The sequence below is a fragment of the Trachurus japonicus genome, chromosome 6 (genome assembly GCF_045865225.1).
Source record: "Trachurus japonicus isolate A0001 chromosome 6, Traja_1.0".
NCBI classification, from domain to species: domain Eukaryota; kingdom Metazoa; phylum Chordata; class Actinopteri; order Carangiformes; family Carangidae; genus Trachurus; species Trachurus japonicus.
The window spans coordinates 14,044,158-14,062,082 of NC_140912.1; the positions used below are offsets into that span (position 1 = coordinate 14,044,158).

Here is a 17,925-nt window from a genome sequence, read left to right on the forward strand (position 1 = left end):
ATAGAAGAGGCAGACGTCTACCTTCTCCTCCTGAGTCTCTGAGCATCGTGTCAGCCACCACTACAATCGGCCTGCGCAGCACATGGGCCAGCACGAACACATGGAACTCCTCTAGACTCTCGTAGACCGGATCCTCTGAATTATCCACACTAAAGACAGAAAAAACAAAAAAAAAAACACGTAACGCTGTGGGATACCGTTCCTGAAAATTTCCTTGAATTGATGTTGACTGAAAACATCTGCAGTCAAAATAGTGCATGTATGTGATAATCATGTGCCTGCGTAATCTAATAATGCGAACCACTTAGATCCATTTTGGCTTCTGGCTGCTGTTAACAGACAACAATGTACAAAGATCTATTTGTTCACATATGCGTTTCACTGAGAGAGAGAGGGAGAGAGAGAGAACGAGGGAGAGATAGAGAGAAAAAGCAGAGGCCGAGCTCTCAGCCATGCAACCACCAGGGAACCAGAGGATGTGCAACAATTAAGTTGTCAGCCACACAAACAGCCACGCTGCCACATTTACTCTAATAAAGAGCCTCTTAATATGTGAATCCCACTCATCCCATTTAGGGGCTCATCTCACACTTGGATCATCAAACATCCCTAACCTGATTACTGTATTACAGTCAAACTCAATGAGAGGTTAAAACCACCAGACTAAATGAGCAGATTATGCCCTTTAAAGGGATAGTTTCAGTGATAGAGGGTTTTGTGCTAACCCTAACCCTTCACCTAACCCCACACTGAATCAATTTTCACATATTATCTTCTGCGGTTTTTACACTTGACATTTCATGTAGGTAAACGGTGTTTCAATCTAGAGCAAGAGCATTATGGGATTCCTCTGTTCGTCATAGCTGTGTTTTCTTATTTTCTCCACCACATCAGCTGCTATACGTGCTGCGTACATGAGAAAGTTCATTCGCTTATTACAGTGAAAATGGAAACAGAAAACCACAAGGTTTCTGTGCGTAGGAGGAGATAACCAGAGTTAGTTTCCAATCTGCCTCTGTAGCCTGAGATAAACCCACTCTTACGCTTGTTTATAAAGCAGGAGGGGGTGAACGAGGGGGGGTGTATCACATCACCTGCAGCAGCTAAAATAACCCACAGCTCATGGGAGGGGTTGTTACAGAGGAGACGATTGATACTGAAAGCGGCCAGTAGATGGCACAGTCTCACGCGTGAGCTTCAACAATGCCACTAAATCAAAGAAGCAATTTGAGGGAGCAACAGTCCGAGTGGGAGCGGTTTCCCTGACAAATCCATCTTAGCAAGAAGGTCACTTTTGTTTTCACTGTGGGCTTCCTGCAGCTTTTCAAACGCATGAGGCATTAAAACACAGCAGGAGCGGCGCAATGTGTGATGCAGGATGAAAGCTGCACAACTTGTAGTACTGCTCTTGTTTCACTCTTTTCTCCATTTTACACAATGATAACAGAGCAAACGCCGCTGGGTGCTGGTTAAATGAATGTAATATGTGTTGCGTCTTGAGACTTTATATTGTGCATGCTTGTAGGCTTTTTTCAGAGTATAATGTGCACATGTAAATGTGTATAATGTGACAGTCGAGAAGCTTACCCTCCGGTGGTGTTGCCGTTTTTGCTGAGGTGAGAGCGAGGCTCACTGGAGGCCAACTTCAGCAGCTCGTTCCACTCTCTCTCCCACTCCTCCTCGGTGTACACCAGCCCCGACTGCACAAATGCACACACAGAAATGGAAATTCTGATAAAAACACGTGCAGCGTGCTCACCCACACAATCCCTATTATAATTCATTTTCACTATTTCTAACTGCATCTGCAAGGTTATGTCCTGGAGCATCATGCATCTGCACATGTGGGCTTTTTTTTTTTGTAACTTTCGCATATTTCTGACATATACTGTAGGTGGTTGTGCAGAGGTAACTGAGAGGAAATATGGTAAGTTAAAAAAAAAAGGTGGCTGACCTGCAACAAAGGTCCCTGCCTGGACTCAAACTGGGACGCTGCGTTTAACATGGTTTGTGTCTTAGATCACTGGGCCACCAAGACGCCCTGGGCATTTTTAAAACATGAGCATCTGTACTACTTCTTTGCCTGAGCTATCTTTGGTGACACAATTTTTCTAATAGATTGGCAAATACTTTAATCCACGAGCATCAACAGAAGGGAGAGGAAGTGCAGAGGATTTGACAGTATTAGCAGCGCTGCTACTAATGCACACTTGGTATCATAGAAAGACTATTTTTCCTTGCAGCAGAAATCCAAATGTGCGGCCCAGGAAGAAAGCTAAAAAAATCAGCGCTTATTCACAGAGGCTCATCCCCTGGAGGTATTAATGTGTCATTAGTAGAAGAACATTTGATGCGTTTAAGAGGTGGGGCGTGCTGTGATGGACGTCGTCCCAACCTCCTTGTTCTGCTGGGTTTGCTGCCACCTCCATCTCCTCTTCAGAGCATCTCTCTCCGCTCCACTTTTCATCATGGTGTACAGGGATTTCCTCAGCATCAGGTCTCTGTCGTGGAAACCCCACATCCCTGATCAACACAGATAAACAAAGCTGTTACTACAGGTTAAGACTTCTTTTTACAGATTTTACAACAACAACCCATATAGAAATAAGACATTACACACCAGCAGTCGAAATTTTCAGATGCAAGTCACACAATTATGTTGATAAATCATTTGGAGGTGACCTCAGCTTTTAACTAAAAATGTCTTTCATCACTCATCAAAGGGCCTTAGTTATCTGACTGTCAGTACAGATTACATTAGCTCCAGTGCCTCTAACTCTCTACTGCTCCAGCAGGCCTCACACTGGGGAGTCAACCATCTCCTTCAGCACAGACCTGAATATGCTGCCACTCACTGAACCCTGCAAACTCTGCAGCTTTAGTTTGCTGTAATGGATAGGTCAGTTCCCTCTCCCCTCTTTTACCTGCTTCCTGACTTGCACAGCTGCTCCAAAACAAAGCCTAATATCTAACGTTGTGTGATGCATATTATGGTAAAAGTGTGCATGCTGCAGTAAGCTCACCTAAAGAGGCAGCATGCAGAAGGCAGTTCCCGTCTCCTGTGGTGGCCAGAGGAAGCAGCCTCTTACAGCTGGTGCACATGGTGGACCACCAGTTCAGACGACCTGCACACAGATGCGACATAACATAATGACAAATGCATAAATTCTGCAGACAAATGGGGGATATGATGGCGATCCACACAAAAAAAGCCTCAAAAGACAAAAAATAGAACTTTGAGAAGAGGAAGGCATTTCATTCCAGCCTAAAAAAATAACAACATAACAGGAGCCATAGGTCAGGAAAAGGCAATTAAAAAAATGAAGAGAAAATGGTACATATTCTAATAGAAATGCAGACTGAAGAGATTAAATGTAGTAAATCAAAGTAATAAGTGTTCTATTAATTTTGACATCACATTGTGTAAATCCTATAATAAGAATAGCTTCTGTCAGATCCAATTTAATAAAAGTGAGTCCCATCTACTGAACAGAAGTCTTCACTTGTGCATGTGAGCCTCGGTATTCAAATGTAACGTCATGTCTTTCAGTCGAGTACTGGAGCAGGTACCAGTAACAGCCCATTGAGTACAATTAGCCAACAAGAATAATTAGCCTCGATAGCTGAACTTTGAAGGCAATGATTAGCACAGGCCATATGCTTGCACCCTCAAATACCCAGCAGTTCCCCCTCCCTTCTAAAAAAAAACAACCTTTGAATATCTTCTTCCTCAGCCTGACTTTAACAGTATCTCCAGCTTCTGCTCCATCACCGCTCTGCCTGCGTCCCTGAGGGAGAAAAACGACGGCTTCACAGCCCAGGGCTCTGCACACTGCTTTACTGCAGGCAGCCTCACTGCTCTGAGTCCGGGCTGATCTGACTGCATCATTTATTCAACAACAGTAAACACAGAGGCAGCGGTGAGTGATTTACCAACAGTGTTGGAGAAGTTTCCCATCAGATTGCAGTTAGTGATTTTAGTTTTTCAAGTGACGTTTTTAAGTTTATTCTCTAGAAGACTGAGCTGCCATCACATGCAAATGTGTTCAATTATGCTACATCAATCTGCAGAGCACATGGACCATCATGCCTAAGACTCAACCACCCATAAACTGCACCTTTTCTTATTTCCTCAGTCTCAGTGTTGGTCTTACCCACAGTTTGAGATTCAATCATTTTGATTGAATTTATTTTACAATTGTAAATTCTTCACTTATCACTGGAGATTAGATGCCATCTACTGGTTGGCTGGTCAGTGGCTCACAACTGTTTATATCTAATATACACACCCATCATTTTAGTACATTTCCACTGACACCACCTGTAATCAGGGTGTTCATTTGAAATAAATGTATCTATATTCTGGTTTGACCATCTGAGATAAGTATAAGTCTAATAAGTTACTTTTTCCTTTTTATTCCATCTGTTTATTCAGTTCTTATAGCAGCTTCAGCCTTACAGTTTGCTTCCCTGTGTACACATATGGTGGATAGAATCATTGTCAAAAATTTCTCAAAGACTATTAACACAGCCTATCTTTAATTTATATGCTAATGGTTAATTGATCCAATATTCCTATTGTTTGACTGTACTCAGATCTTGAACACAATTAGGTGAGAAAGGCTTTACGACATGTGCACTCTCGGTGTGGGAAAGTCTGCTGGAAGATTTCAAACTTCACTAACTCGTTTCTCTTCATTATTTCAAAGCTTCAGCTGGGAGATGGGTCCCTGTGGGATCCAGGATGCTTTGAATTAGTTGTTGTCGTCTTGCTAGTCTGATCTCCTCCGTCTCAGCCTCTCCTCCTTCTTCTCTGTCTGCGTCGCTGACTTTCACAAGAATTTCTCAACACTGCTGCTTTGTTGGACTTCTGCATTTCAGTGTAATCTAAATAAAGTAAATGGTGAAGAGTCCTATCTCATATCAGTAGATGGAGAGGTATGATAAGTGAGTGTATTGCATTGTAATATATCATCGGAGTACTCACCAGCCTGCTCCAGAGCCATCATGGTGGACTGCTCTATCAGGTCTCTCTCTATGAAGCTCCTGAAATCCTCGCTGTACACACTGAGGTCCGGCAGCTGGAATGTGTAGATGGGCATCTCAAGAGGGAACTGCTCGCTGGTACAGTCGTTGGCCACCTGCAGCCGCGCCAGGGAGACGATAGCAGAGCTGGCGTGGGAGATGCCGCGGGACAGACGCTTCTCTGAAGGGGAGAAAAAGGGCCGAGAGGAAGACGAATGAATGAATGAATGAATGAGTGGGAAGTGAAGGAAACTGCTGAGATCATTAGAGGTGGTGATATTCTGTCGAGATTGGCCCCTTTCTACCTTGTGCATTGTCCTCCTGCTTCTGTGCACACGGCCTGTCGATCTTGCTGACATGGGTTGGTGTGTCACGTGTCTCTGGCTGCTTGTAGTAGCGGCCCTCATTGAAGACCTGCGGCAGGTTGGCAGTGTGGACCTGCCTGAGCTCCTCATAATCATTTAGAGCAGCACTGAGGTCCCAGTTTTTACCTGCAGGACACAAAGAAAAAGGTTAGAGACACTAGAAATTATGATGATAATGATAGTGAACTGTCTCCTCTCACAAGTTTATTATCAGACGAGTGGTTTTTGTCGCAGAGTTGCGTGCAGAAACTGTATTTTGTTTGTTTTCCTGGTGCAACAGGACACTGTTCTCTGCAGTTTACAGTAAACAGGATTATCTCATGGAGGAAAAACTGAGAAAATGCAAGTGAGAAGCAGAAAGTCTAGAGGAAGAGAGGAGTAAAGTCCTGCAGATGAGACTGATTCATGAATCAATGCACTTGGTATCTCGTTTTCAACAAGATTACTGTATTTATTTGATTAAATACTGATTAATTCCCAGATCTCTAAAAATGTAAAATACTGAGTTCAACCATACTGTTATCTATAGCGCATGTGGAACAAGGCCACACACTGTTCTTGTCTGAGTGAAACATGCTGCATCATGAGGTGAATAACCAGAGGTTGACGTTGGGTAGTGCCACAAAACATGAAGATAGTGAAGGGAGACAGATCCTGTACTAGAGTGACAGCAATATCCTGATGGGCAGGAGGGACCCAAACACACACACACACACACACACACACACACACACACATACATTGGTAACATACGCACGCCCGTTAACACACCCACAGAGAAGACACAGTTGTCTCCTCTGGGTGCTGTCTCTCTCACAGAGATCCCTCCCAGGTTGAAGAGACACAAGTCACGCCTCGGTCTTATTATATCTCAGCGTGTCTTCTCACAGTGGCGCAGGAGCATGTCTGAGAAACAGTCTTTATAAAACTCAGATAAACGCCCTCAATGGCGAACACTAAGAGGACCGGGTGTCTGTCTGCATGTAACTTGAGCATGTGTGTGAGACGAGAGAGAGTTCATTAATGGACTCCTGGTGGAAGAGACCTGGAGGAAGTCGTCCTCTCTCCCCCTGACCTCCAGACATGATGATTCTCGGCAGTCTCAACATGAAACGCGGCACCGCTAATCACTCATCTCTCGTGCCAATCGATGTAAAACTGATTCCACTGTATAGATCTCAACGGGAACACAACTCAAGGTCCGGCTATGCAGCCACTCAGCACCTAATGGGTGCTCTTTAAATGCCTCTACATAAGCCCACTATTACTGTGGCATGAAAAGCATTGTCTCTCTGCTGCTTCATTTGTAATGGCTGTCGTCAGCAAAAGGCAACCTGATAAATTAATCTGCGGTATGAACATTCATTACCTTTATTATGCAGCTTCACTGGACTTCTGTTTTCTCATTACAAGACTCAGAATTGCACCATTTTCATCAGCGGATCTCCCAGAAAGCAATAGTAGAAGTAGATCTTTATGAGCAAGCTATGCCCTGATATCTACTGTCTTTAATTAGGCAAAAATCACCAAAATTAGATTCTTAACCTTTTTTTTTTTTTCCTTTCCTCGTGAAAATTAAAAACTCTCACCCTTTAACTCAGAAAATGTCCTAGATATGAGTAAATGTGAGATTCCTCCCTCCCTCAAAGCAGATGCAGTGGTGTAGGTTCAGTACATAAACTGGCCTCTAGAGGGAAGCACCACATTTAGTGCTGTCATATTTCTCTGTCACGCCCCTCGTCTGTCCCCCTCACACCAGCCTGACTCTGAGCAGAGGTTAGCGGAGCAGCTGATTGATGCAGGTCTGTGGAGCTAGGCTAACATCAGAGCAGAGCAGCAGGCATAATACTGAAATAGGACATCCAGGCCCGTGTCTGTCTTGTCTTGAGTGCAGTGTCTTGTTTGGTGTCTGTCAGTGTCACACGTATTCCCCTGTGGCCTGGTGCCAAGGCAGAATCAGTGAGAGAGAGAAAAAGAAGAAGAACTGAGTGGGCGGCAGAGAGAGACACCCAACACTTTAATCCTTATATCAGACTAGACACTGGCTGCATTATGTACACACAGAGACAAAAATATTTCCAGGACACATAGGTACTGCGAACACACTCTACGAGGATTTCATCCCCCTAATGGAAGTCTGATTAGTGTGCTGCATGCTTTTATACGCATAAAAAAAAGCAGACAAAACTGTATCTGCAGTGAGTCCTGTGCCTCTTTGCTGCAGTTTCAACAGATGCTGGCATGCACATGTTTCTGGTCAAAGTGAAACTGACTGGAAAAGCACAAGAAAACATGACGTTTTACAGTCTCTAGATGAGGAAGCCGATCCAACGCAGCAGATTTCTGTCGCTGTGTGCACTTTTGCTCTCCTGTGTGTGTGTATGTGTGTGTGTTTTTTCCAAGTGGCACTGTATGTAAGCTATACAAGTGCCAGTAGCACTCTGCTCCTCAATGAGTTCCAATGAATGGGCACAAAGCTCTCCCTGGGGAGTGCACTCGTAAAACCGTCACACTGGCCTCTAAATCAGCAAGCTGGCTTGCTGTTGTAGGCCCCGCTCCTCTCCTCCTCTCCTTTGTTTCCTTTCCTTTGCTTTCTTCCCCTTTCCTCCTCCTCCTCGTCTGTTCTTCCCTGCTCTGCTCACTCGGGCAGCAACCGCGGCACAACGGGGAGCAGCCGATCAAAACACTAATTCCCAAATATCCGGTCTTTTATGTAACAGTTCAGTCGTCCGTCCCTGGCCTTGAGGATGCAGGACGGACGTCTCTCAGCGTCACGGTGATCTCTTACCTTCCAGCAGGTCTCTTGCCAGACCCGGTTCTGCCCCCGTGGACCGAACAAAGTCTGACAGGACCGCGTCCATGTCCAGAGTCATGTGATCATGTGTGTGCGCTGCCCAAGGTGCAGCGGTGGCCTTGGTGGACGCCAGCCTTCACGTTCTCATCTGGTAAAAAAAAAAAACGTGAGACACAACGGGGTATAAAAATGTGTCGTTTTGCAGTAAATCCAAACATTATAAAAACAACCCATCGCTCACTAAAAACTCACTGGACTCTCTCCGTCTTATTTCAGCCCCCTGCCTGCTTGGACTCATGTGTAATGCTTTATAGAGCAGATACTTCATAGTAGTGTGAATAGCTCTCCACTCCCAGCGCTCCTCCCAGCTCTTGCTAACAGTCATAACATAACATCCAGTGGCACAGATGTAATATCAACAATACAGCCAGAGGTTGTATCCAGGACACACCTGCCTATCTCCAAAGCTTCTGGCCCACCGCCCATCGTCATAACAACGCTAACCCTCTTCCTGCCACAGAGCGTCAACCAGGGGCTTTCTGGGAATGATCCAGTACCTTAAACCACATCAGTACTCTGTGCTGGACAGCTAGGAAGGGGGGGGGGCTTGGCGACCGTCCCTGGGAGTTGGAGGGGGGGATTCAGTGTGCTGGTATTTTGTATGATGTAAGCTGGAGAGCATGTTTACATCATGGCTTTATAACACAAGGGTCCTAATTAATCAACAAGCGTGGCCTTGTTAGGTCGTAAAAAAAAGCACTTCTACGATGCACACGCGTTCACTCCCTCGGCCCGTGGAATGAATGAGTCCTTGCATAGCTTTCATTCCAGAGGCCGAGCTCGCGGCATTGTCAGCAAAGAAACAAACTCCCACAGGTTTGCAGCTCTGACACCAGGCCTCTGTGTGCAGGCCGGAGGTTTGAGGGGACGATCGGGCTCGTGGATCAGACCTACAGAGGAGGGAGAGCAACGCCGGAGACAATGAGATGCTCTGCCCACGTCTCCGAGCAGCAGGCAGCAGGTGAGAGGCACCGCGTGACACGACCGTCCATTAGGTTCTGGCTGGAGTGCTAGGAACTGACAGACACTCTGACGCAAAACAAATGCTGCTGTTTTCGAAAGCTGAGCAATACAGTATTAGTGGATTACTCTGTCGGCAGGACGAACAGGGCATTTTTCTTTTTCTTTTTTTTAAACTGGCCTCGACAGTACAATCTCAGATTTGACTTTATCTCTACATGAAAATTAAAAGCTCATGACATTAAAAAAAAAAGACTGAGAGCCGCTTGATTGTTGGCATCAGAGAGAAAAATATCTTTGTTCAAGACGCAGCAACTTTAGTCTTTATCGTGTACATTATTAATGAGTCAAAGCTGCACTTAAGCTGTAGTTTAGCTGACCTACTTACTTGTCAGCCATTTGTATTGTGTTGCATGTGCGTTATTGTACTGCTAGAATCTAAGCACATGGAAGCTACATGAAACACAGGGTGCTTAGCTGGAGCTGTTACTGTACGACCAAAGTTTGTCAGAGATCATGAGATTATGGTTGATGCATAAAACGTTATGTGGTATAAACGTGGCCCAGATGTATCTCTGAAGAGGGTGAGTTTCTTTTTACTTGCTCCTCTTCATATTTGCTTTCATTATATAAAAGCCTTGGATACCTCTTCCAGGAAATTCCTTCTGTGAGGTATTAGCCCTCTTTGAGGACCAAAGTGACAACATATATGCATAATTACACTCTCTTGGGATTCACACTTAACTGCCTCCCTAACACAGAATAATAGGCTACAAGTGAAAATCACAATATTGCTTTGCTGGACAAAAAGCCCAGAGTCTAGTGTTGTGGAGCAAGTCACCGGAATAGCTGAATATTTTAAGTCATGACCTAATCTTTTCCCTATGAGCCTTGTTCAGATCGCTGTCCCTGTGGGAGGTAATTATGACTCAGAAAGCCCATAATGCATGTTCTTCTATCTGACATAAAACTGTGTGGAAGTGGGGACTGTCCAGCTTCCTGTTACTCACAAACCCAATTAGCATATTTGTCACACATGATGTATCAGGCTTCGACAAAACACAAAGTCTCTACGACACAGACTGACAGGCAGCACAGTGAACTAGAAAAATGATCTACTTATAAGGATGACGCTGACTTTTGTCTGCAGTTCAGTTAATTCCATGAAACGCAGTACATGCTCTTTGTCTGCATAACAAATACAGCGATACTTTAAGTACATTTGGTTACAGTAATTATACCCTCTACTTATATACGATTTTTGTAATTTTCTGGATGTAAGTAATGTAATACTCTTGTATTGCCACTTATACTTAGGTAAAACATCTGAATATTATTATTATTCTATTGCTCTATTAGTCCATTCTTTCAACCATTATATTGAGTTTACATTATTTATTATCACTTTCTTCTTCACTTCCCCATCTGAACGCACACACTGATACACATTACAGACTTAAACTATGCACATTACATTCTTGTAATATGTACATAGTACATTTCTATAACTGTTTTTGTATTTGTTGTCATTTGCACACTCGTACTCCGTCACACTTGCTTTTGTTAAATGTTTTCTGCCTAATAAAGGGAATTAAAAATGTAATTTGGTAACTGTGGGCTGCAATTTACTATACTATTCAACTTTTTTTTCTTTTCTTTTTAATCAAACTTACTTTCTGTATTTTCGCTGAGGGTTGTTGAGAAGCCATCTGATGACCACGGGACTGTCAGGACCAGATGCAGCTCTAGTCCATGGCTTCAGAGGCAGCAGTGCAGAGGAAGACACTGGGAATGCAGTGAACCCTGAAAAGCAAAGACAAAAATATTCAAAGATGTCATCCTGACAAAGTATGTTATGGCCCGTAGTTCTGACTTGATTGGATGGGCTCAGTTTGAAGCTGCTGTAAAACACCCAACTGACACACATGTGCGACCGCATCAGTGTTGATACACTAATCCAAAATTACCCCTCAAGGCATTACTTTCATCATGTGTCATAACACTTTGTCTGACTGTTCATCCAACTGGCAGAGCATTACAGTCGAGTGGTTAACATTTCATTATTATTTGATTATTGATAAAAATATATTTTATAAAATTGCATCACTTTGTGTTAGGCTCTATTTTTATGACTCCAGATGTTTGTTTGTTTTTTCAGATGGTGATGTCAAAGTCACAGAAGCAGTATCGTTTCCTCAGAAATGCCTGCGAACAACAGCTAAAAACAACCAGACCTTTACATGTAGGTAGTGGCTGCACCTTTTTCCCAAGCCCCCACCTTCTAAAAGTTATTTACATTGGCGTAATCACATTTTCAGGTTCTCACACTAAGATGCAGGTGTTTATGTGACACCACCACCACCATTGACGTGGTAAAGAAAGTGCAGCGTTAGCGTCACGATCGCTGCTTTTTACGTAATGAAATGCTAACGCTGTTGATGGCGGTAAAGGCAGAGAAGGTCACTGGTGGGTTGTTGTGTTCCAGGATGATCCTGCATGACACAGCAGGAAGAGACGTGTGATTATGTAGTGTGTGTGTGTGTGTGTATAGAGACAAACACACATGGAAAGAGTGAGAGAAGAGTGTGAGAGCAGCCACAGTGGAAACTCAGTGAATACTCTGCCATCCTCCCCAGTGGATCACACCACCCTTTCAGCAGAATACTGGCAAGTGCTGAGGGGTAAGTGTCAAAGCCATCCTAAGTGGGACTGAAATATCCTCCATAATTCACATGAACAGTAAAAAGGTTTGTACTGTATGCGTCCTGGCTTTATCTGTGCAACTCTTTGACTCGCCTTCAAAATCAGACATTTGTCTTTAAAGTAACAGAAATACAAGTCTAAGTTTGAAACCACTGGACTTACCCATCAGTTACATGTCTGTTGATATAGTTCAGCGTGCCCTGAAATATGACAAACAACTATCACTACTTCAGACATTTCCCCTAGAAAAATGAACATATCTTTCTGGAAGAGAGATATAATCGAAAGAAGCACTAATAATTAGCAGCTCTAGAAATAGTACAAGGATACTCAACTCCAGAGGCAGAGGTCACATGACTCATGCTGTCCTCAAGTCAAAGTGAGATTATGTGTGTTAAAAATAATTAAGCAGAAGTTTGAAAATAGAAGTTTGCCCGGGTAACACTGATTACAGACACTTGCTGGATTGTGACGAACATTGACGTGTATATTACACTGACCACATGACTTCCTCATTTTAGTCATTTCTAAAGAGGTGACCATCTTTTCCTTATAACTACAACAAAAAAAAGATATTGTGTTGAGTTTTAAAGTTTAACATTATTGCTCAGGGATTGTTTAACATATTCAGCATAACAAGACCACCGGACCTGCTCTGATCTTCATTGGTGAAAAGAAACAAAGTACATTTACTGAGGGAGGATTTCCATCATACACTATTTTACACTTTAATTTTTCTATATTTCAGAGGGAAAACTTTACTGCACTGTATTATTTTTGTCCACTTTAGTCTCTTTATAGCTCTGTTTACTCTTCAGATTAATGTACATGAAAAAACACATGCAAAACACATTTTCTGCTTTCAGTAAATATACTGTAGATGAAATGCTCATCATCCAACAATAAAATTATATATCATTTAACAGGGGCAGAAAAAAGAGGACTTTTGCTAATGTTGTTTTCAACTTCTCAGCATTTGCTTTACTGTATCTTAATGCAAGACTTTTAATTTGACAACATATTTATATGCTAACTTTATGTACAAATGTACAAAAAGAGTTCTTTCATTTCCAGTTTACTGGGCATATACTTTTTACAAATATTAACAAGAATTTAACTGCTCAATTACAATATTGAGAGCACATACTGCAGATGTGGACACCACCCAGAAATGATTGTCTCTATGCTAGCAAATTTGGATGAAGAGGTGATGTTCGGTACAGGTTTTATCTTTGATCTTGTGGCTTCAATGCAAAACACAAGACTGAGACCACCGAGAGAAACTTGTGGCCTTGCACCTAGCTATTTCCACTCTTATGTCTTTGTCTCATACAATCTTCCTGTTACATGTATAAGAAGCAAACATAGTAGCAGAACAAGTTACAAAGTCAAGTTACAGTATGTATTCTCCTTATGGGCAAACACACACTGCATTGCCTTCATATTTGCATTGTCCACTGGCCAGTCACTCCGTAATCACAAGGAGCAACTTGTTGACGGTAGAAAACAAGAGATACAAATATTGTTTCTTAATCATCTGCCTGCAGAAAACACTGGAAGGCCGTTTTCTTAATTATTCATAATCAAGATAATATCATTATCGACATGGTCATCACAGAACACAACAGCACCACTGCAAGTTGATTTAATCTTGATTTCCACCAGATCTGATGCACTGTGGAAAAGAGACAATACAAAGCCACCTGGGCCACTTCAATTTAACCCTCTAATGTTAATAATAATTTACTGACCAAAAGGACAAGCAGCCCTTTTTTATAGAGTGACACTTAAATATCTGCATCGCATGTGCATTTAATTATAAAATCAAATACACATGTTACACCACAAAACAACATCTATTGTGAATTCTTTTCTCAGAGGAGAACTACAGTATGTCATCTTAATCTGCACTACAATAACAAAGCTTAAAAACAAAGCTGCTTTTAACTTGACCTCAAATATTATTAAATGCAAAAATCACCCTACACTATGAATGCTAATACTGTACAGCAGCTTCCCACCCACTACATCCTTTTTTATGTTCAACATTACTTGAAGCTTCGCTTCTGTAAACTGCCAGTAAACCAGTTGGCTAATGAGAAAGTGTGAAATGACTTACTGTGAGTTGATCTACAACACTCAACAATGAAGGCTTGCAGGATTTAGTCTGTGAATACTTCACAACGCAATACAGATAATCACAGGAAGGCCGATGCACAATTGCTTCCCCTTTTGACAGGAGCTTATTTGTCATTTAATACCGATTCTCCTTTCCACCAATAACAAGCAAGTGTGCTACAGGCTATGTTTCCATGATGTACATCTATATATGCAACAATTTTACCATAATGGTATGAGTTATAGCTGAGATAATTGTCTCCATAGTGAGTGGTGATCGCCCACGTGCACGGCAGATACACAGCAGGTGGGAGGTGAACATACTGTACAAACACTTACACTCTAGTCTTTACACTGCATCTCCTCCAGAGCTAGAAAATGGTCAGGCAGTAAATCCCATACATGCCCACCAAGGTTAATGGTGGTCTATACAATCTCATTTATGTTATTATTTATGCCACTGTTTCTATTTTGACTTACATTTTTTAAATGTGAGGTTATGTTTGAGCTGAGGCCTTGTATAGGCCCTTTGGGTCTCTTGTCTCGGCTTGCACCTATTTTTTTTTTTTGTCAATGTATTTTAATGTGTCCTATTCTTGTTATTCTGTATTGGTGCGAATAAAAAAAATGTAGATCAGAGTACTCCACTGACTGGACTGTGTGCCACAGCATAAAATGCTGATGCTCTCCTGTACACTCGCTTAGCTTTCTGATCTTTTTGATCCTGTTTGCCTAGGCAATAAGTGACAACATAAGAGAAAAAACTGAACATATTCCATAATAATAATAGACCATTAGTAATTAGAGAAATTCTATTTTTAACAATGAAATTAACAACAAGAAACTTATGGACCAGTTACATTGAACAAATAAGGGCTCAGTTATGATTAGTTTTTATTTTGTGTTGTTTGTTTAGTTTTACTATTACTCATATTTATTTCCTTTGTATTTCACAATACTGCTCTGGAGAAAAATATTTTGGAAAGTTATGATTAGTGTTAAAGGGCTGGCGTGTTCTGTCTTAGAGTACGGGGAAAACGTTGTCAAAGTTGCTAACAATCTCAAAACTGAACACGAAGTGAAATCCTGTCATGAGGACGTGTTTTCTCATCATACTCTCACCGTGCTGCAAACGACCATCTCGACTTGACAGAGTGTAAAATTGATTGGTCTGATGGTGGAGGATGAATTGTACCTTTTTAGAGAGACGAGATGTCACACTGTGACAAGCTGCTGCCGAACCTGCCAGTGGCAGAACATCTGGGGTCGCCCTCCAACCCACCTCCAGTCAGGAGAGGAGAGGGAGAGGGAGAGGAGAGGAGAGGAGAGGAGAGGAGGAGGCTCAGCAGCTGACAAGGCTCTTCTTGATTTTATCATACAGATAAAACAAACCATTTGAAAATAATCACCTGGAAATTGTAATAGGAGTTTACAAATTTAAAGGAATAATCAAAAACCAACAATTAAATTAACTGATAATGAAAATAATCATTAGTTGCTACACATCTTGGTTTGATTGGTTTGTTTGTTTCAAGTTTTAATTTCTCTGATTGCTGTTTGTATGATGTGTGACAGCTCACTGGTAAACATACGTACATTCTCATTAAGGCATTCTCATTCATTTACCAGCGTGTTGTTGTCGTCAATAAAAGGAATTAAATGCAATATTAAACAACATTTATGACTGAGACGGTCAATATCAGCTGGACTTGCTCACTTTCACAGCTCCCCAGTATAGTAGAGCTCAGTGGTGCCAAGAACATCTGAAACCTGAAACTTGAGCCTGGTTTACAAAACAGTGGCGAAAGACCTGTCCTGCAAGGATTGGACAGAGGATGAGGGTTTGTTGGTTAAACACAAATTAAGTTACTGAAGTCTTATCCCTCGTCTACTTGAAAGAATATTTTGGATTCTTCGCTGCCTAGGAGAGAATAAAATCGTACACTCTGGCTCGGACAAACAGCTCGGCTGGGCCAACTGTGGCTTCATCAGTGGTATGTGAGCTGGGCTGAGCTGCAGTGAGCTGGGCCAAGCAACACCAGACTGAAACCGCTGTGCTAAACATCCTATGATCCCTGGTGTTATGGTGCATGAGAGTGTGAGAACACAAACATGGATCTATATGTGTTTATGCAAAAAAAAAAAATGCATGTTTGCTACCCAGTGTGCAGTGTGTTTATCCATCTTAAAGCTAACAGAGCAAGTGCTTCCACGAAGGGCTGCCAAAACACAGAAGACAGCTAATAAAAGATGGCATTCATTCTTCTCTAGTACTTCTTCACATGCCTGTGCACAGCAAAATGTCAAGCCACCCTCTCAGTTATGGTCAGAGAGAAAAAAAAACTGTGTTTTTCTTTCTGTCTTTTTCTACAACAATGGATACAGCTTTGCTATTTCAACGCACAAGATGGAAACACTAAAACAAGACGACGGTTTCAAAGCGGCTGTTATCGATGTGATTCAGTGAATAAAAACAGAAACAGGAAAAAGATGCAGCAATGGAAATTACTGTTGTGTTAGACCTGGGGTAATTGTGCGTTGGAAAAACAAATGAGCACAATTCCAGTCAAACAGATCATTTCCACCTTGCATCAATAGTGAATAATCAACACAATCCATTAGCGTGCTTCATAACACGGCGCACTTAAGTGGCACAGGAAATTCATGTAATGGGATATTATAATGTCTCACCAAACTACAAACTTCAAAGTCCTTTCTTGAGAGCACAAGATTCAATCAGGGAATTTCAATGGAGAGTAGAAGCACCACTTGCTATTCAGCCTTCATATCAGTCAGTCAGCCTCTATCTCTGTCCTTCCTCCTCCTCCTCCTCCTTCTCCTCCTGCAGCCACAATGGCAAGCTTGTATTTGTGGTGATTGTGTTTGTGCACCACCAGTAAGAAGCATATAGGGGCAGTAAAAGTGTGCATGTGCGTTGTACTGTACATGCCAGGCAATATCAGGGGGCGGCCTGTGGAACAAATGACGCGTTTCAATCAGCGCCTGGGACGACATGTTGAGTGAGGGCTCTTCAGCCTCATCAAGTTTAGCTATTTTGATTTTTGAGTGTCCCGTCTCTCTCTCCATCTCCACCTCTCTCTCTCTCTGTCTCTCCAGTCACCACCTGGAAGTGTGCCGAGTTCCTCCTCATCCCCCTCCATTATGCTCTATTCACTGGTGGGATCTACCCTGTCTTCAAGTCCCACAGAAAGGCATTTATTTGCTGTGACCTCAGAGCACCCTGGCGCTCTGACTGCTGAGCCCCACTTCCAGAGACAAGACGATGGAGAAACCAACGGAGAGAAAGCCAAGAAGGTTGACGCCGGACTGACTCTGCTCCATGTCAGTCAAAACACTAAGCAATCCAGTTTAGTGCACAGCGGACAGTAAGTGTAATACTCTGAAGTCGTGACCTCTCTGATGAAGCCATGCACAAACACTCATATACAGTAAATACTTTCTCTTTCACTCTGTTAAACCTTCTCTAAACTTAAAAAAACAGCCAAGCTTCTGTGCAGCAGCCTTTCACATGCTCTGAGAAAGATGCTGCCGGAAGCAATAATGTCACTTTACATCTCATTGCTGCTCTGCACTCTGCCAGCACAGCATATGCATGGAGTGGGGAGTTGTTCATTTACACTAAACGCATCATCACATTAATATTTGAGGTAAATTTCGATTAATGCGGCAGTGGACAGTGTGAGCACTGTGCTGCGCGTACACCCGAGGGTATAGTACCAGTGTTTTCTTGAAAACGCTCGCTTTTTCTGAATTTACATCGCAGCTGTAAATTTTACTGCCTCACCCGTGACCAGTTGTTTACAGACAAAAAAAAAAAACTGTCAGGCTGCACATCATATATCCCTCAAAACACATGCATTCAGTATTTACACTACTAAT

General features: G+C 42.4%; 1 protein-coding gene and 1 long non-coding RNA gene across 2 annotated transcripts in view; one reads left to right on the top strand and one right to left on the bottom strand.

Annotated features, from left to right (window-relative positions):
* LOC146985823 (uncharacterized) overlaps positions 1 to 17,925 on the top strand; it is a 179,682-nt gene that overhangs the window by 53,614 nt on the left and 108,143 nt on the right. The window lies entirely within an intron of this gene.
* The window catches only part of otud7a (OTU deubiquitinase 7A), a 36,737-nt gene that overhangs the window by 9,631 nt on the left and 9,181 nt on the right, over positions 1 to 17,925 (bottom strand). Inside the window, exons 2-9 of the mRNA XM_085779094.1 lie at positions 10,878 to 11,007; positions 8,179 to 8,332; positions 5,331 to 5,516; positions 4,988 to 5,206; positions 3,024 to 3,125; positions 2,396 to 2,523; positions 1,588 to 1,700; positions 22 to 149 (exon numbers count right to left, since the gene is read on the bottom strand). Of these exons, the coding sequence (XP_085635220.1) occupies positions 22 to 149; positions 1,588 to 1,700; positions 2,396 to 2,523; positions 3,024 to 3,125; positions 4,988 to 5,206; positions 5,331 to 5,516; positions 8,179 to 8,263 (961 nt within the window). The 5' untranslated portion in view covers positions 8,264 to 8,332; positions 10,878 to 11,007. The remainder of the gene's footprint in view (positions 1 to 21; positions 150 to 1,587; positions 1,701 to 2,395; positions 2,524 to 3,023; positions 3,126 to 4,987; positions 5,207 to 5,330; positions 5,517 to 8,178; positions 8,333 to 10,877; positions 11,008 to 17,925) is intronic.